This window comes from Rhinoraja longicauda, chromosome 30 (genome assembly GCF_053455715.1).
Source record: "Rhinoraja longicauda isolate Sanriku21f chromosome 30, sRhiLon1.1, whole genome shotgun sequence".
Classification (NCBI taxonomy): Eukaryota; Metazoa; Chordata; class Chondrichthyes; order Rajiformes; family Arhynchobatidae; genus Rhinoraja; species Rhinoraja longicauda.
In genome coordinates this window covers 12,582,124-12,602,927 of record NC_135982.1, presented here as the reverse complement: position 1 = coordinate 12,602,927, position 20,804 = coordinate 12,582,124, and the positions used below count along the sequence as shown (strand labels likewise).

At 47.7% G+C, this 20,804-nt stretch overlaps 1 protein-coding gene across 1 annotated transcript in view; it reads left to right on the top strand.

Annotated features, from left to right (window-relative positions):
- Positions 1 to 20,804, top strand: part of LOC144607907 (uncharacterized) — a 53,008-nt gene that overhangs the window by 22,850 nt on the left and 9,354 nt on the right. The window contains exon 5 of the mRNA XM_078425035.1: positions 20,625 to 20,799. Within this exon, the coding sequence (XP_078281161.1) occupies positions 20,625 to 20,799 (175 nt within the window). The remainder of the gene's footprint in view (positions 1 to 20,624; positions 20,800 to 20,804) is intronic.

Sequence of the window (20,804 nt, the reverse complement as noted above, 5' to 3'; positions counted from 1 at the left end):
ATATCACAGGAGCAGGCCCTTCACCCCTCCATGCCATACATAATGCCGCTAAGCTAATCTCCCCTGCCTGCATATGAACCATATACCTCAATCTCCTGCGTATCCAAGCACCTATCTAAAAGATTTAAATGCCACTATCGTATCTGCCTCCACCACCACTCCTGGCAGCATGTTCCGGGCACCCACCACCCTCTGTGTAAAAATCTTACCCAACACATCTCCTTTAATCGGTGCCCATCTCAATTTAAAGCTATGCCCGCTAATGTTCAGTATTTCCAGCCTGCGAGAAAGGCTGTGACTGTCTACTCTATCTGTGGGTCTCATCATTTTATAAACTTCTATCAGGTGTTTCCTCAACTTTTGGTATTCCAGAGGTTTTATCAAACCTCTGATTGTAGCTAATACCCTCCAATCAAGGCAATATTTTGGAAAATCTCTTCTGCATCTCCCCAAAGTCTCCACAACCCTCCCGTAAAGAGAGGGCCAGAAATGCACACAGTCCCTTCATCCATGGGGAGATACGGAACGGAATCACCTCGTCTGTGCCAACCTTTAACCACCTATTGACACTGATCCCACATTGATCCCGTTTCTGAATTCTCCCTACATTCCCATCAACTCCCCCCCCCCCCCCCCCCACCGTCTGATTCTATTTCTCACCCACGAGGTAAAGTGGTCAATTAACCTACCCGCCATGTATTAGGGATGTGGGAGGAAATCGAGAGAAACCCTTGTGGTTTCAGGGAGAACGTGCAAACTCCACACAGACAGCACCTGAGATCAGGATTGAATCTGAGGCAGTGGCTCTACCCGCTGTGCCACCATGCTGCCATGTTGCAGGATGTGGCAGTATCTGGAGTTCATGAGGTGGAGTTGGTGAACCAATTTCATAAACCACTGCAGAATATCTGAAGAGATACTCCCGATGTGATGTTTGGGAGGGAGTTCCATAAATGGTCTAGTTTAGCTTAGTTTAGAGGTACAGCATAGAAACAGGCCTATCGACCCACCGAATCCACACCGACCGTCGATCACCCTTTCACACTAGTTCTATGTTTTCTTACTTTGGGACAATCTATTTCCACTTCAGGAGGGTGTGGGACTTGGAGAGGGGTGTTCTCCTGCTGCCTTGCCTTGCTCGTGAGAAGAGGTTTGGGAGGTGATGTGGAGGGTACCAGGGAGATCAGTGTGAAGAAGGGTGACCACCCGAAACGTCACCCATCCATGTACTCTAGAGGTGCTGCCTGACCCGCTGAGTTACTCCAGCACTTTGTGTCTCTGTCCTGGCAATACAGGGTTCTCACTGCCATCGTGTGGCAGTGACAAGGACTGCAATGGCAGAGGCAGCTTCCAACCTGAGTGGGGATCAGTCAAGTTTATTGTTTACGCACAAGTATAACTTCTCTGCCTCTTTCTCTCCACACTAACCTTCCCCTGTCTTTCATTCAGACATTTCTTTCATGCTCCTCTGTTTGACAAGCTTTTGGTTCTCTATCTCAGACACTCCACATGTGGTCAGCATCATGGCATTTGTTGATGGCACTCCTATGAAGCACCTTGAGGGTATCTTATTGTATTAAAGGCCTTATATAAGTGCCCGTTGTTGTTATGATGTACTGATTAAAGAATGCTTACCCCACCCTTTCCTTAGAAAGACTAACAAGCCAAGCATGTTCCTTGGTCCCAAGTCACAGTGGCCTGAGCTTGCTTCACTTCAGAGAGATGTTAGATTAAGTTCTGGTGGGGAGATGTGGATTAGCGTGCTGTGGACGATGGATGGAGATGGAGGGAAGGGATTGGGATTGATGGGCTGGGGTGGGACAACCAACAGGTGCCTGCTCCTCATCCCTATCCCTGAACGATATTCCGAAGGGACGCATTTAGAGTCATAGAGTCATACAGCGTGGAATCAGGCCCATCGGCCCAACTTGCCCACGCCGACCAACATGTTCCATCTACACCTTCCCACTTGTGACACCAGAAACTAAGATCAGGAAAGGGTTTGCTCCTAGTCCCTGCCAAGGTGGCCATTCAAGAGTCAAGAGTAAAGGGTGGCTCATATTGTCTTACCTGTACAATGAAATTCTTACTTGCAGCAGGCCAACAGGTATACAAACGTAGTACTCAGTAGATACGAGAATCAACGACAAAAATAAGTTCATTAAACTAAAAAAGGACAAAAACACAAGTGCAAAACCAAAAACAAAGCCCGATGTCCTTAGTGCAATCAAAGCAGATTGTAGTTCGGAGTTTAGTTGGAGTTTGTCGTGGTCAATAGGCTGATGGTTGCTGGGAGAAGCAATCCAGTCGAAGGTTGTACCCAAAACAACTGACTGCCCCTTTTCTAGACTTACATCTGTACCCATATAGTATTACAGCTGCAAAGTGCAGATTAAAAAAAGTGCAAAGGGCACAATGAGGTAGATTGGAAGATCGGGTAATTCATTCTGAGCATATGAGAGGTCTGTTCAAGAGTCTGATAAGAGCAGAAAAAAGCTGTTCCTGAATCTGGTGGTATGTGCTTTGAAGCTTTTATGTTTTCTGACAGACGAAAGAGGGGAGAAGTGGGAATTATCGGCGGGATGAATGGTCCTTGATTATGTTGACTGAGACATGTATTTAACATTCGAGGTAAGAGATTCAAGGAGGGTTCACTATTGCAGAGAGGGTGGTGATCTAGCAATCACTGTGCAAGGGAACAGAGTCAATCAGAAGTGAGTCATCCAGTCACTGGAGGGTACTGGGGAGAGGCTGTGGTAATGACACTGGTGGGATTGTTCAATTGGCAGCAGTCATGGACTTGTATAGGAAGGAACTGCAGATATGTCTATACCGAAGATAGGCACAAAATGCTGGAGTCACCCAGGTTCGATCTTGACTACGGGTGCTGTCTATAAGGAGTTTGTACCTTCTCTCTATGACCGCGTGTGTTTTCTCCGGGTGCTCCGGTTTCCTCTCATATTCCAAAGATGTGCAGGTTTGTAAGTTAATTGACTTCTGCAAATTGTCCCAAGTGTGTAGGAACTACAGATGTTGGTTTATATTGAAGATGGGCACAAAATGCTGGAGTAACTCAGTGGGTCAGGCAGCATCTCTGGAGAAAAGGAATAGGTGATGTTTTGGATGAAGAAGGGTCTCGACCTGAAACATCACCAATGCCTTTTCTCCAGAGTTGCTGCCTGACCCGCTGAGATACTCCAGCATTTTGTGTCTGTCTGCAGTCGCGGACTTGATGGGCCAAAGGGCCACCTCCTGTGCTTGAGTAATTCTGTGATTGCACAAAAGCATCGAACCCTTGGTCATCAAACCTGCCTCTGAGTTCAAACAGTTAGATTACGTTGTCTCTTTACCGAGACCAGATTAGATACGGGACCTCGGTTGGCAAAACATATAACATATAACAACTACAGCATGGAAACAGGCCTGTCCGGCCCTACCAGTCCACGCCGACCATTCTCCCTGACCTAGTCTCATCTACCTGCACTCAGACCATAACCCTCTAATCCCCTCTCATCCATATACCTATCCAATTTACTCTTAAATAATAAAATCGAGCCAGCCTCCACCACTTCCACCGGAAGCCCATTCCATACAGCCACAACCCTCTGAGTAAAGAAGTTCCCCCTCATGTTACCCCTAAACCTTTGTCCCTCAATTCTGAAGCTATGTCCCCTTGTTGGAATCTTCCCCACTCTCAAAGGGAAAAGCCTACCCACGTCAACTCTGTCCGTCCCTCTCAGAATTTTAAAACCCTCTATCAAGTCCCCCCTCAACCTTCTACGCTCCAAAGAATAAAGACCCAACCTGTTCAACCTCTCTCTGTAGCCTAAGTGCTGAAACCCAGGCAACATTCTAGTAAATCTCCTCTGTACCCTCTCCATTTTGTCGATATCCTTCAAAGATGAAGAAGTAATTGCATCATTATCTCTGGGCAGCCTAGTGGCACTGCAGTTAGATCGATCGCCTTGCAGCACAGACCCGGGTTCAATCCTGACTCCGGGTGCTATCTGTGAGGAGTTTACATATTCTCTCTGTGACCGCGTGGGTTTTCCTCCGGGTGCTTCGGTTTCCTCTCACAACCCAAAGATGTGTGGGTTTGTAGGTTAATTGGCCTTGATAAATTGCCCGCTGGTATGTTGGGAGTGGATAGGAAAGTGGAATAACATAGAACTAGTGTGAATAGATGATGGATGGTCAGCATGGCTCGGTGGGCCAAATAACCTGTTTCATAAGTTCATAGTTCATAATTTATGGGAGCAGAATTAGGCCATTCGGCCCATCAAGTCCACTCCGCCATTCAATCATGGCTGATCGATCTTTCCCAATCGATCCCATTCTCTTGCGAAGGGGGACAGTAATCATGTATAGTCTTTCCATGCTCTATTTCTAAACTAAACTAGAAATAAACTCCAAACTAAATTGATTTATTTGCTCTTATTCAGAATATTCAGTATCCCTTGCCAAACTAGAGTCCCCCACAACCTTTCCTTGTGCTCTGCTCAGATTGACAGCCTATCCTCAGTAAACTAACACAAATAAGAAGATAGACCCCACAAAAAGCTGGAGCAACTCAGTGGGACAGGCAGCATCTCTGGGGAGAAGGAGTGGGTGGCGTTTCGGGGCGAGACCCTTCTTCAGACTGGTTAGGGATAAGGGAAACGAGAGATTATAGATGATGACGTAGAGAGATAAAGAACAACGAATGAAAGATGTGCAATAAGGTAACGATGATAAAGGAAAAAGGCCATTGTTCTTCATCTCTCCACATCATCGTCTATATCTCTCGTTTCCCTTATCCCTAACCAGTCTGAAGAAGGGTCTCGACCCGAAACGTCACCCATTCCTTCTCTCCAGAGATGCTGCCTGTCCCGCTGAGTTACTCCAGCTTTTTGTGCCTATCTTCGGTTTAAACCGGCATCTGCAGTTCCTTCTTACACAAATAAGAAGTTTTATAAATCACCATCTTGATGCTCTGGGGCATCGTTGGCATTTACGTTGGAGTTTGCAGGGGGCTGTGACTTAGCTTTTGTCTTTGCACGACCTGGGTAGAGCTGCCAGGGTGAGAGAGACGTTTACTGATCCCTGGGAGCCGCCCTCCCTGGGTGGGGATCAAAGAAACAGCAAGGATGCTTTCAGTGATGGAGCAGGAGCCGCAGGTTCAAAGAGGATTAGACATTCGCTGCCTTGACAACAAACAATCTCCGCATTTCTAAAGCTTCTTCCAGGCGGGGGCATTTGGATTTGCCTCACGTTGATCCGATGGGCAGTGAACAGCAATCAGGGACTTAGTTCGCTTCATCTCTTGACTTGGAGGATATCGTCCATGTGTGGCCTAGAATATCTGGTCAACACTGACCTTCAAAGACATCCCAGAGGTTGTTGACCGGACCCCAGCCTGAGAGGTTAATACTAATCCACAGCCCTGCCAACTGGAGATAGAGTCATCGTCATACAGCACGGAAACAGACCCTTTGGCCCAACCTGTCCATGCTGACCAAGATGCCCTATCTTAGCTAGTCCCATTTGCCCAAATCAAGGACCAGTTACAATTCTAATACAATTCCCATGGTTACAGAGAAAACAAAATCATTAATACAGGTCACATGCTCAGAAACCAAACCATTAATATAAGTCACATGCTTTTGGGGAAACGCATCAATTTACCTAGAGTGGATTCGAACCTTTTCCTACTTTCACACGCACCCATATAAGGAGTTGTTATTAAGAAATAAACTTTCTTTATCTCTCTACACGAGCAGTCTCGCAGCTGCACGGCCTTGCTTTACTGTTTTAATATAACATAACATAACATAACATAACAACACTTTATTGTCACTCGGCACAACACCGAGCGAAATTTCAGCAGTCACACAAAATACAGCAAAAAGAAAAGAACACAGGACACCCGACCCCAACACAAACATCCATCACAGTGACTCCAAACACCCCCTCACTGTGATGGAGGCAACAAAACTTCCCCTCTCTTCCCCCCGCACCCACGGACAGGCAGCTCGACCCCTACCGAGGCAAACGACACGCACAGCCCCCGCAAGGGGATGGAAGGCCCCCCGGCCGAGCCGCCCCGGGCACCGAAACGTCCCGCGGCCACACCGGGCGATGTTAAGTCCAACGGCCGAGCCGCACCGGGCACTGAAACGTCCCGCGGCCGAACAGCGCTGACGATGTTAAGTCCAGCGGCCAAGCCGCACCGGGCACTGAAACGTCCCGCGGCCACACCGGGCGATGTTAAGTCCAGCGGCCAAGCCGCACCGGGCATTGAAACGTCCCGCGGCCGAGCCGCACCGGGCACTGAAACGTCCCGCGGCCACACCGGGCACTGAAACGTCCCGCGGCCACACCGGGCGATGTTAAGTCCAGCGGCCGAGCCGCACCGGGCACTGAAACGTCCCGCGGCCGCACCGGGCGATGTTAAGTCCAGCGGCCGAGCCGCACCGGGCACTGAAACGTCCCGCGGCCGAGCTGCGCCGGCAATGTTAAGGCCCGCAGCCGAGCCGCACCGGGCACTGAAACGTCCCGCAGCCGAGCTGCGCCGGCAATGTTAAGGCCCGCAGCCGAGCCGCACCGGGCACTGAAACGTCCCGCAGCCGAGCTGCGCCGGCAATGTTAAGGCCCGCAGCCGAGCCGCGCCCCGGGGAAGAGACCTAATAAAATAAAGGTTTCCCCCCGCCCCACACCCCCACCACACACCCCCACCACACACCCCCACCACACATACACAGCCAAAAACAGAAACAAAAACCATCCCAACACCGACACAAACAAAAAAAAAGAAAAAAAGACAACAGACTGCCAGAGAGCCGCAGCCGTTAGGCGCAGCCAACTCCTCACACAGTCAGACAGAGTAGGGGAGTAATTTAAGAACAAGAAGCCCTACTCCTCTGTATACTCCCTATCATTCATAAAGGGACAAACACATTCCATTCCCAAGGATAACATTTCTGCCACAAGCATCCATCTTACTGCTTTCTACTGAAAATACGCATTCATTTTATATTAGCTAAAACAACAAAAGAAACCATCTCAACTACAACGAAAAATATCAATATCTCTAATTAATTATATCAGCTAATAGCATAGATTCTCAGATGCTTTCAGTGATAGAGCAGGAGGCGCAGGTTCAAAGAGGATTAGACATTTGCTGCCTTGACAACAAACAATCTCCGCATTTCTAAAGCTTCCAGGCGGGGGCATTTGGATTTGCCTCACGTTGATCCGATGGGCAGTGAACAGCAGTCAGGGACAGTTCGCTTCATCTCTTGACTTGGAGGATATCGTCCATGTGTGGCCTAGAATATCTGGTCAACACTGAACTTCAAAGACATCCCAGAGGTTGTTGACCGGACCCCGGCCTGAGAGGTTAATACTAATCCACAGCCCTGCCAACTGGACATAGAGTCATAGTCATACAGCACGGAAACAGACCCTTTGGCCCAATCTGTCCATGCTGGCCAAAATGCCCTATCTTAGCTAGTCCCATTTGCCCATGTTTGGCCCACAAACCTTTCCAATCCATGCACCTATCCAATTATCTAATAAATGTTGTTCTTGTACCTGCCTCAAATACCTCCTCTGGCAGCTCGTTCCACCCTCTCAGTTGACCCTCAGGTTCCTATTGTGTCCTTCCCCTCACACCGTAACTTTTTAAGTCTGAAGAAGGGTCTCGACCCGAAACGTCACCCATTCCTTCTCTCCCGAGATGCTGCCTGACCTGCTGAGTTACTCCAGCACTTTGTGAGTAACTTTTTAAGTTGCAGGAAACACAGCAGCATCAAGCAGCCTGTGAATGGCTAGCTTCTAATCATGCACAGTCTTTCCACTGAGTGGATAGCACGCAACAAAAGCGCTTTTCACTGTACCTCAGTATGCGATAAATCATGCAATAAACTAAACTGAAGTTGTCTCCAAGGAGAAGAAATCTCCAGCTATCACCACGTCTTTCATTGTACGACTGTGTCCCACACGAACTGTTGGGCAGCACACGGGCGGGGTGGCAGAGTTGCTGTCTTACAGTGCCAGAGACCCAGGTTCCATCCTGACTACAGGTGTTGTCTCTATGGAGCTTGCACGTTCTTCCCGTGACCGTGTGGGTTTTCTCCGGATGCTCCGGTTTCCTCCCACATCCCAAAGACGTAGGAACTTGTAGGTTAACTGGCTTCTTCCTGCAAATTGTCCCTAGTGTGTAGGATAGAACTATTGTAGGGGTGATCGTTGGTCAGCGTGGACTCGATGGGCCGAAGGGCCCGTTTCCATGCCGTATCTCTAAACTAAACTAAACTTTGGCCATGGAACAGGAGTGGTTCCTGCCTGGTCTCCATTGTCCCATGACAGGGCCCAGCCACAGAGAGCCCTAACCCTAACCCTCCCTGCCCAGTCGTCTGGACATTTCACCTCCACACCCCCCATTCTCTCTGCTTAACGCTGACTTACAATTTGCCACCATCAGTTCAGGGCAGGCTGCACCAGTTAGATTAGCCTTCCCTGACTTCACTCTAAAATTAACCATTTGGTCATTACACTGCGAATTATTTAATTGAGTTGCAGAGTCGGCATTTGCTGTGTGAGGCAGGTTTATAATTGTCCAGAGTGTGAAGCATCTTCTCTCCCTGGAGAGAGGGTTGAAATAGTTCTCCTCTAATGGTTTGCTGTATTTGGAGCGCTGCTCTCCCTCTCCTGCTGCCCTGGGGGCCCACACACCTGCCCTGGAACAGCCTGCACACTGGACACTGTGCCTACCCACATCCAGGGACGGGAACGGCCCAGTGGTCCCAGTGGAACAATCTAGAAAGACGTGACAGCAGCAGGTTATTGCAGGATCTCTTTAGACCGTTTCACTTTAGAGCTCCTTCTCTCTTTAGACTTTAGAGATACAGTGCGAAAACAAGCCCTTCGGCCCACCGAGTCCGCGCCGACCATCGATCGCCCTGTGCTGTGGCACTATCCTGCACACTAGCGACAGTTTACAATTTTACCCAAGCCAATTAACCTACAAACCTGCACGTCTTTGGAGTATGGGGGGAAACCGGAGCACCCACAGGAAACCCACGCAGTGACAGGAAGAACGTACAAACTCGGTACAGACAGCACCCGTAGTCAGGATGGAACCCGGGTCTCTGGCGCTGTAAGGCAGCAACTCTACCGCTGCGCCACCGTGCTGCCCTCTCCTTCAGTGATCCGGCGTAGTGAACACATCCGTGACACTGCTCATCCTGTGACACGACACATAGAACATGGAACTGTACAGCACAAGAACAGGCCCTTCGGCCCACAATATCTGAAACTCAACAGGCCAACAGTGAAACGAGTACGACGGCCAGGTTGGGGGAGGGACGGAGAGAGAGGGGATGCAAAGATAAATCAATATTCATATCATTGGGTTGTCAGCTGCCCAAGCGAAATATGAGGTAGAAACATTAAAACATAGAGAATAGGTGCAGGAGTAGGCCATTCGAGCCAGCACCGTCATTCAATATGATCATGGCTGATCAACCAAAATCAGTACCCCGTTCCTGCTTTCTCCCCATTTTCCTTGATTCCATTAGCCCTAAGAGCTATATCTAACTCCTTCTTGAATACATCTGTATTCAGTACAGGTGTTGTTCCTCCAATTTGTGTTTGGCCTCACTCTGTCAGTGGAGGAGGCCCAGGACAGACAATAGACAATAGACAATAGACAATAGGTGCAGGAGGAGGCCATTCGGCCCTTCGAGCCAGCACTGCCATTCAATGTGATCATGGCTGATCATTCTCAATCAGTACCCCGTTCCTGCCTTCTCCCCATACCCCCTGACTCCGCAATCCTTAAGAGCTCTATCCAGCTCTCTCTTGAATGCATTCAGAGAATTGGCCTCCACTGCCTTCAGAGACAGAGAATTCCACAGGTTCACAACTCTCTGACTGAAAAAGGTTTTCCTCATCTCAGTTCTAAACCTGATCACGTTCTCCAGAGATGCTGCCTGACCCACTGAGTTACTCTAGACCTTTGTGGTTTTTAAAAAATAAACCAGCACCTGCAGTTTCTTGTACCTACGCCTGAAATCCAACTGGTCCTATTTTGGGCATTTGGACCTCCTGTGGCAGAGAACTAACAAGCAGCAAACAGCTGACGGAGGTGGCGTCAGAACCCGTCTGAGAGGGGAGTGAAAGGAATCTCTAAGACCCTGCCAGGAGTCATCCCTGCAACTCGAGCCATCGCACTGGGACTTCCTGGGGGCAGAAATAGACAAACTCCGCAGCCTCCTGTTTTTGGATTCAGCCCGGGGAGTTCAGGAATTTCATCCCAGTCTCCAATTTCCTGCCACTTGGTGATTTTGTTCGGCTGTGCTGGGATGTAAGTGAGTGTTGGTCTATCAGAGATAGTGGGGGTGATTCAGGTCAAGTTGAGTCGATTACACAAAGTTTGGATGGGGTACAGGTACAATAAAAATCTTGCTGACAATGTGATGCCTCACTGTCTCCTGCCCCATCCGCACTACCTGCCCTTATGGCCCAAAGGAACCAGCCCCCACTCTGGCAGGCTGGGGTTGGGTTAGGCAGGGATTTTAGAAGTTGGGAAAAGCTGTGGAAGACCCACTACACCCACTTGAGGAAGGATATTCTTGCTGTTGAGGGCGTGCAGCGTAGGTTCACTAGGTTAATTCCCGGAATGGCGGGACTGTCGTATGTTGAAAGGCTGGAGCGATTGGGCTTGTATACACTGGAATTTAGAAGGATGAGGGGGGATCTTATTGAAACATATAAGATAATTAGGGGATTGGACACATTAGAGGCAGGAAACATGTTCCCAATGTTGGGGGAGTCCAGAACAAGGGGCCACAGTTTAAGGATAAGGGGTAGGCCATTTAGAACGGAGATGAGGAAGAACTTTTTCAGTCAGAGAGTGGTGAAGGTGTGGAATTCTCTGCCTCAGAAGGCAGTGGAGGCCAGTTCGTTGGATGCTTTCAAGAGAGAGCTGGATAGAGCTCTTAAGGATAGCGGAGTGAGGGGGTATGGGGAGAAGGCTGGAACGGGGTACTGATTGAGAGTGATCAGCCATGATCGCATTGAATGGCGGTGCTGGCTCGAAGGGCTGAATGGCCTACTCCTGAACCTATTGTCTATTGTCTATTGTCTATTGTCTACACATATCCAGGTCAAAGTCTAGGAGGTCGCTGCTCATCTCAGCGGTACAGTTGCTGCCTTACAGTGCCATAGACCCGGGTTTGATCCTGACTATGGGCGCTGTCAGTATGGACTTTGTATGTACCCCCTGTGACCGTGTGGGTTTTCTCCGGGTGCTCCGGTTTCCTCCGGTTTCCTCCCTCACTCCAAAGACGTGCAGATTTGTAGGTTTCAGTAAAAATTGTAAGTTGTCCCTAGTGGGTAGTGGATCGCTGGTCGGCACGGACTCGGTGGGCCGAAGGGCCTGTTTCCACACTGAATCTCTAAAGTCTAAATCTCAATCTTGACCCATCTGTACCAGGAGTGAGAAATTGCTCCCATTACTGAGAAGTCAAGATGATTTCTTGAGTAACAAAAGCTGCCGAATAGTAGCATCTTCTTATTCCAGAAGGGCTTTGCAATTTGCAGGGAGAATATTGTCCATGGAGCCGATGACATGGGATATTGCACCAAAGCATCGGTGCTGAACAAAGGAGACTGCAAAAAATGGTGGACACTGCCCGGTCCATCATGGGCACCGACCGACCTCCCCACAAATGAAGGGCGGCACAATCAAAAAGGCAGCCAGCATCATCAGAGACCAGGCCTCATTTCAATCCTCCATCGAGAAGAAGGTACAGGAGCCTGAAAACTGTGACGTCCAGGTTCAGGGACAGCTTCTTCCCAACAAACAATAATAGTGCAAAAGACTATTGGGAGGTGGGATCAGTGACTAATGTTGGTGCAGGAGTAATTAATGTAGCAGAAGAAGTTAGGGTTACGGTTACGAGGATGCTGCTTGAATTAGAGGGCATTAGCTACAAGGATATAAAATGGACATACTTGGATCGTTTTGTCTGCAATGTTGGAGGCTGAGGAGTGGCCCGATAGAGTACATAAAATTATAAGAGGCATTGATAGGATAGATAGACAGGACTTATTTCCGAGGATGGAAATGTCCAAAACTAGAGGTCATAGCTTTAAGGAAAGAGGGCAAAGTTTGAAGGAGATGAGCAGTTACATAGTGAGTGGGGGGTGCCTGGAACACACTGCCATGGGTGATGGTGGAGGCAGATACAATAGTTGCATTTAAGAAGCTTTTAGATAGGCACGTAGATAGGGAGGTAATGGAGGTATATGGATCACATGCAGGCAGAGGAGATGTATTTAACTTGGCATCATGTTTGGCACAGACACTGTGGGCTGTGCACTGTGTTTCTTTACTGTTTTGTTCTATGTTTATGGACACCCAGATCTCTCTGTGTTTCAGAGTTCTCTTGATTTGGATGTAGTAGAAGCACCCTAGGGCTGACTAGGTGGCGGCACGGTGGCGCAGCGGTAGAGTTGCTGCCTTACAGCGAATGCAGCGCCGGAGACTCGGGTTCGATCCTGACTACGGGCGCCGTCTGTATGGAGTTTGTACGTTCTCCCCGTGACCTGCGTGGGTTTTCTCCGAGATCTTCGGTTTCCTCCCACACTCCAAAGACGTACAGGTTTGTAGGTTAATTGACTGGGTAAATGTAAAACTTGTCCCTAGTGTGTGTAGGATAGTGTTAATGTGCGGGGATCGCTGGGCGGCGCGGACTCGGTGGGCCGAAGGGCCTGTTTCCGCGCTGTACCTCTAAATCTAAAAACAAATTCCTTCACCGACACCTCTCCAGCAGATGAGCTGATCTCCATCGCAGTGCTGCTTGTGGCAGCGATCCGTGAACCGAGCTGCCACGCTTCCTCCCATCTACACCTCACGCTGCCTCGGCAAGGCCAGCAACATAATCAAAGACGAGTCGAACCTTGGCCACTCCCCCTTCTCCCCTCTCCCATCGGGCAAAAGGTATAAAAGTGTGAAAACGCACTCCTCCAGTTTCAGGGACAGTTTCTTCCCAACTGTTATCAGGCAACTGAACCATCTTAGCGACAACTAGAGAGCAGTTCCGAACTACTATCTCCCTCATTGGAAACCCTTGGCGATTGGACTTTGATTGGACTGTACTGACGTTATGTTGCAGATGTTGCACTAGACAATATTCACGTTACTCGCTTTATCATGTATCTGTACACTGTGGATGGCTCGATTGTAACCATGTATTGTGTGGTAATGTGTAGGAAGGAACTGCAGATGCTGCTTTAAACCGAAGATAGACACAAAATGCTGTGGTAACTCAGCGGGACAGGCAGCATCTCTGGAGAGAAAGAATGGGTGATGTTTCAGGTCGAGAACCTTCTTTAGATCTCGAACCGAAACGTCACCCATTCCTTCTCTCCAGAGATACTGCCTGTCCCGCTGAGTTACTCCAGCTTTCTGTGTCTATCGATTGCATTATAATCATGTATTGTCTTTCCGCTGACTGGTTCGCACGCGACAAAAGCATTTCACTGTACCTCGGTACACCTGACAATAAACTAAACTCCCGTAAAGTGATGACCACAGCCAGTGTTCCTCTTGGGCTATAATGTGCATTGGGCAGCCTGCAGTGGGCTGGTTCATTTCCTTTCCGAATCCCCTCCTGTTTCTACATTCCCCACCCCCAGTGGCTCTGTGTGCCACAGAATGAGGTGAACGTCTTGCATCTCCAGCTGAGTCTGACACGTCCACACTCCACAGCCACCAGCACTCTCCCCCCTCACACTCCACTTCACACCCAACTATTGCACTCACATTTCAAAGCTGCTTCATCTTCCAAACCCACTCCTCATCATCATTAGAGCTCTTCACACTTGTTCAGGTTCTGATAGATGTCCACCTGACTGTAGAGGCCACAAAGGTGCTATAGAAAGTCAGCTGCTCCTTCTCTACAGAACGCCGCATCTCTCTACAGTACGTGTGTGGAAAGGAATTGCAGATGCTGGTTTATACCGAAGATGGACACAAAGTGCTGGAGTCACTCAGTGGCAGACTCAAGCTGCTGGAGTCACTCAACGGGTCAGGCAGCATCACTGACATCAGTTTCTGAAGAAGTATCCTGACCCAAAACGTCACCCATCCTTTTTCTCCAAGCTGCTGCCTGACCCGCTGAGTTATTCCAACACTTTGTGTCTACCACATCTTTCCACCTCTCCCGGCTCCCATGCCCTCTAGGTCCTGGTGAGTGTCACAGAGGGTTGACTTCCATTTTATTTGTGGAACTGATGAAGGGCTTTTCCCAAAAGTGTTGACCCCCCCCCCTTCTTTTCCCTCCTGGGTTGTTTTTTCTCTCCAACAACACCTTATTCAGTCCTGGATTTCCACATTTGCCATTTTCCACCTCTTGTTTCCCTTGGATGTACAAATCTTCAACGTAACAATCCAAGGTTTATTTTGGTTTTAAACATTGACTAACGGTTTCTGGAGATCCATGTATCGCCACAAGAGACTTTCCACTTCTGGCTGTTGCGATATTTAATTACTTGCTTTCCGAAGAGTCGGTTTTGCAAGGCATTTGCAAAATAAATCTCAGAGTGGGAAAGTTCTGAGTTTGTTTTTTAAGGCTTCTCAAAAAGAGATCAAAGGAAGGAGTTGAGACAAACTAGAACACAGTTAGAAGAACAATCCAGCTGATGAGTGATCATTAATGATCAGTGTAACAGGTTTAGCAATTAGCTTCCACTACACTGTGCTGAGTTTTTGAGATTGTACATAACTCTACCACACTAATAATGCAAACGGCTCTTTACAGTCTGCTTCTATTCGGCATTAAATATTTATCGGGAAATGATTACATGAAAACTCACATCTGAAAATCAATATGCTCCATCCAGGAATAGATCCGGTGAGAGCTTCTGCCAAGCCATAAAAGGCAGCTTTAACTTTAAACCCACTGGGCATTGAGAGCTCACACTCTTCAATAATGAGAAAGACGCGCTTGTTTCCTGGCTGTGCTAGACTCTAGAAGATCAAGTCTGCTCTCTGTCACTGCCCCTGCTGTTCCCTCACCATGGTAAGTCATATCTGAACTTTGCCGGCAACTCACATGAATGTAGTTCCACGTCGGTTCAAAGAGACAACTTGGAACATTGAGTGCTTGTTGAAATTGCACATTACATGTGGGCAACAGAACTTTTGAAATATATGTTAATTCAAGTTTGATTGTGGCTTTGAAATTACTCTGAGTGCTCTCAGCAAATCGATTTTGCATCGGTGGTATCAAATACAAAAGTGTGAGTTTTTGTGATGTAAGAGAGAGAGAGAGGGAGCCAGATGCATGAAGTGAGATGTACAACTGGCGTCTCCTGCATCTGGCTGATGTCCAGCGTGTACTTTAAGGCTGACTGCCTGTGTTGAGTTAATGAACTGCTTTGTGATTTTAGTGAGTGGTGAAAACAGCAGACCGAGTGGCGACCCTGTTTCTGTGGGACACACACAGTAAATGCCTTGGTTAGTGGGAGCCCGGACTGGGAAGGTCCTGGGATTGGGAAGAGCTGCTGTAGCTACAGCTCCGTGGAGTTGCAGCCCAGGGTCACTGGCAGTTGCCACCTCGGTGCCGAATCCTGGACCTCTCCATTCCTGCACTTCCTCAGTGACAGCTCCTGCACTGGGAAAGGTGGCCGCAAATCCACCCTTGTAGACAATAGACAATAGGTGCAGGAGGAGGCCATTCGGCCCTTCGAGCCAGCACCGCCATTCAATGTGATCATGGCTGATCATTCTCAATCAGTACCCCGTTCCTGCCTTCTCCCCATACCCCCTGACTCCGCTATCATTAAGAGCTCTATCTAGCTCTCTCTTGGATGCATTCAGAGAATTGGCCTCCACTGCCTTCTGAGGCAGAGAATTCCACAGATTCACAACTCTCTGACTGAAAAAGTTCTTCCTCATCTCCGTTCTAAATGGCCGACCCCTTATTCTTAAACCGTGGCCCCTTGTTCTGGACTCCCCCAACATTGGGAGCATGTTTCCTGCCTCTAACGTGTCCAACCCCTTAATAATCTTATACGTTTCGATAAGATCCCCTCTCATCCTTCTAAATTCCAGTGTATACAAGCCTAGCCGCTCCAGTCTTTCAACATATTACCCTTAGCATGAATGTTCTCCTAAAATCTATATTAATAGAGACAATTTTTTTAAAGAATAGAAATCCTAACACATTGTGTTGATAAAGTTAATTTGATCTCGGAATTTAGATCGTTTTCTTTAAATGAAACCTAATTTTCCGAAAGTAAATGGAAAGGGCGACAACTAGTTATGGATTAGTCTGGCAAGTTCATGTTCAACAAACCGACCCGAAGAGAATTGTCTTTATTAATTGCCCAGCATGTAGTAATTAAGGTGGATGAGCTTAGAGCCTGGATTGACATCTGGAAGTATGATGTTGTGGCGATCAGTGAAACATGGTTGCAGGAGGGTTGCGATTGGCAATTAAATATTCCAGGATTTCATTGTTTCAGATGTGATAGAATCGGAGGGGCAAGAGGTGGGGGTGTTGCATTGCTTGTCAGGGAGGATATCACAGCAGTGCTTTGGCAGGACAGACTAGAAGGCTCGATTAAGGAGGCTGTTTGGGTGGAACTCAGAAATGAGAAAGGTTTAGCAACACTTATAGGGGTGTATTATAGACCGCCAAATAGGGAACGAGAATTGGAAGAGCAAATATGTAAGGAGATAGCAGATATTAGTAGTAAGCACAGAGTGGTGATTGTGGGTGATTTCAATTTTCCGTATATAGACTGGGAATCACATTCTGTTAAAGGGCTGGATGGTTTGGAGTTTGTAAAATGTGTGCAGGATAGTTTTTTGCAGCAATACGTAGAGGTGCCTACCAGAGAAGGGGCAGTGTTGGACCTTCTGTTAGGAAATGAGATGGGTCAGGTGACGGAGGTATGTGTTGAGGAGCACTTTGGGTCTAGTGATCATAATGCCATTAGTTTCAATATCATTATGGAGAAGGTCAAATCTGGACCAAGGGTTGAGATTTTGGATTGGAGAAAGGCTAATTTTGAGGAGATGAGAAAGGATTTAAAAGGAGTGAAATGGAAATTGTTGTTTTATGAAAAGGATATAATAGAGAAATGGAGGATATTTAAAGGTGAAATTTTGAGAGTACAGAGTCTTTATGTCCCTGTTCGGTGGAAAGGAAAGAATAATAATTTGAAAGAGCCGTGGTTTTCCAGGGAAATTGCACACTTGGTTCGGAAAAAGAGGGAGATATACAATAAATATAAGCGGCAGGGAGTAAATGAGGTTCTTGAGGAATATAAAGAATGTAAAAGGAATCTTAAAAAGGAAATTAGAAAAGCGAAAAAAAGATATGAGGCTGCTTTGGCAAGTAATGTAAAAGTAAACCCCAAGGGGTTCTACAGATATGTCAATAGCAAAAGGATAGTGAGGGATAAAATTGGTCCATTAGAGAGTCAGAGTGGACAGCTATGTGCTGAGCCGGAAGAAATGGGGGAGATATGAAACAATTTCTTTTCTTTGGTATTTACCGAGGAGAAGGATATTGAATTATGTGAGGTAAGCGAAACAAGTAGAGTAGTGATGGAAATTAGGAGGATTAAAGAAGAGGAGGTACGGACACTTTTGAAGAATATAAAAGTGGATAAGTCTCCAGGTCCTGATAGGATATTCCCTAGGACATTGAGGGAAGTTAGTGCAGAAATAGCAGGGGCTATGACGGAAATATTTCAAACGTCATTTGAAACAGGGATGGTGCCGGAAGATTGGCGCATTGCGCATGTTGTGCCTTTGTTTAAAAAAGGTTCTAAAAGTAAACCTAGCAATTATAGACCTATTAGTTTGACGTCTGTGGTGGGAAAATTAATGGAAAAGATACTTAGGGACAATATATATAATTATTTGGATAATCAAGGCCTGATTAGAAACAGTCAACATGGATTTGTGCCTGGAAGGTCATGTTTGACTAATCTTCTTGAATTTTTTGAAGAGGTTACCAGGGAAATTGATAAGGGCAAGGCTGTGGATGTTGTCTATATGGACTTCAGTAAGGCATTTGACAAGGTTCCACATGGAAGGTTGATTAAGAAGGTTAAATCGTTGGGTATTAATAGTGAGGTTGCAAGATGGATTCAACAATGGCTGAATGGGAGATACCAGAGGGTAACGGTTGACAATTGTATGTCAGGTTGGAGGCCAGTGTCTAGTGGAGTGCCCCAAGGATCTGTGTTGGGTCCACTGTTGTTTGTCATTTACATTAATGATCTGGATGATGGTGTGGCAAATTGGATTAGTAAATATGCAGATGATACTAAGGTGGAGTAGTTGATAGTGAGGTAGATTTTCAAAGTCTACAGAGAGACTTGGGCCTTTTGGAAGGGTGGGCTGAAAGATGGCAGATGGAGTTTAATGCTGATAAGTGTGAGGTGCTGCATTTTGGTAGGACAAATCAAAATAGGACGTACAGGGTAAATGGTAGGGAATTGAGGAATGCAGTGGAACAGAGGGATCTGGGAATAACTGTGCATTGTTCCCTGAAGGTGGAATCTCATGTGGATAGGGTGGTGAAGAAGGCGTTTGGTATGCTTGCCTTTATAAATCAGAGCATCGAGTATAGAAGTTGGGATGTAATGTTGAAATTGTACAGGGCATTGGTGAGGCCGAATCTGGAGTATGGTGTGCAGTTCTGGTCGCCAAATTATAGGAAGGATGTCGACAAAATGGAGAGGAGATTTACTAGAATGTTGCCTGGGTTTCAGCACTTAGGCTACAGAGAGAGGTTGAACAGGTTGGGTCTTTATTCTTTGGAGCGTAGAAGGTTGAGGGGGGACTTGATAGAGGTTTTTAAAATTTTGGGAGGGACGGACAGAGTTGACGTGGGTAGGCTTTTCCCTTTGAGAGTGGGGAAGATTCCAACAAGGGGACATAGCTTCAGAATTGAGGGACAAAGGTTTAGGGGTAACATGAGGGGGAACTTCTTTACTCAGAGGGTGGTGGCTGTATGGAATGGGCTTCCGGTGGAAGTGGTGGAGGCTGGCTCGATTTTATTATTTAAGAGTAAATTGGATAGGTATATGGATAAGAGGGGATTAGAGGGTTATGGTCTGAGTGCAGGTAGATGAGACTAGGTCAGGGAGAATGGTCGGCGTGGACTGGTAGGGCCGGACAGGCCTGTTTCCATGCTGTAGTTGTTATATGTTATATGTTATATATGTTAATTTAAAGTAAATGAAGGAAGCGATGGTATCAGAAGGCAGATAACCATCTGATTTGCTGTTCAGTGTTGTCCTTTATTCCAGTGCAGGCAGACGGCTCTGTGCCATTCCTCTTTCGAGAAGCTTTGTACATTCACACTGCCCTTCACCCCCTGTGCCTCAAACATTCCTCACCTCCGTTCAGCTGCTTTTTATCTCTCCTGCTCCCTGCTTCTCTCCTTCCCCTTCTCCCCTGCATCCTCTACTCCTCCACGCCCGACTGCCCCCTTTCTCATGCCATTCAAAGGTTCGTAAGTTCTAGGAGCGGAATAAAGCCGTTCAGCCCATCAAGTCTGCTCCGCCATTCAATCATGGCTGATCTATCTTTCCCTCTCTACCCCATTCTCCTGCACTTGCTCCATTCGTTTATTTCTACTTTGTTTGCCAGTGACCGCTGGTACCATGGGCACGGCTGTCCCCGCCCTCCTGTGGCAGGGCTGTGCTTGCTGCAACGGTGCCAGGACCCGAGGGGGTGAGGATGGCAGGGAGATGGCGAGCTGACACTCTCTCTGCCTTCACTGCCTTCACTGGGAAGCCCGTTAGTCTGGAGCTACCCTTCCACTTATGGAAACATCCCCCCAGAGGTGGCGCCACAGTATCGTACACATTGTGATAAGATTACCGTTCATTCTTCCAAACTCCAAAAAAGTCAGACACCCTCCTTGATTCCGCTTCCCATGCCAACACGTTCAGTGCAAGAAAAAACCCCACAGTGTTGGAGTAACTCACCGATCAGGCAACAATTTGTGTCTGCTTTGGAAACCAGCATCTACAGTTCCTTGTGTCTACCTTTGGCCAGGGAATTCATTTCATGAATTGCCTCCAATCCGGCCTTAGTAATTTTAGTTTTGAGATACAGCATTGAAATAGGTTCTTCGGCCCACTGAGTCGATGCAGACTGTCAATCATCCATTCTCAGTAATTCTATGTTATCCCACTTTCGCTTCCACTCACGACACACTAGGCATAATTTACAGAGGCCAATTAACCTACAAACTTGCCCCTCTTTGGGATGTGGGAGGAAACCAGAGAACCCGGGGGAAACCCAGGCAGTAACAGGGAAAATGTGCAAACTCCACACAAACAGCACCCATAGTCAGGATCGACTGTGGGTCTCTGGCGCAGTGGGGCAGTGTTTCTACCAGCTGTGCCACTGTGCCGCCCCTCTATAACCAAGTTTGTAGCTGGCACACTAGGTGTGGTCTCACCAGTGTTGTCGCACTGCCACAGGGCTGCCTTGTCAGTGCCTCCTGATCCCTCCACAGCACTGAGCTAGTAGCCAGCGCGCAAAGGTCCACAACATAAATGGCTGCCGCTCATATTCCAACGCTCTCTGACTTTTCAAGGCCAGCACACTGCCGTCTGAGCTGTTGGCCGAGTACAAGGGTGTGTTCGAGATGTTCGATGAGGAGGGGAATGGTCTGGTGAAGTCACAAGACCTGGCCAAGCTGATGAGCCTGCTGGGGATCAACATCACCAAACGGGAGCTGGTGCAGATGGCCAAGGACGTGGACAAAGAAGGTGAG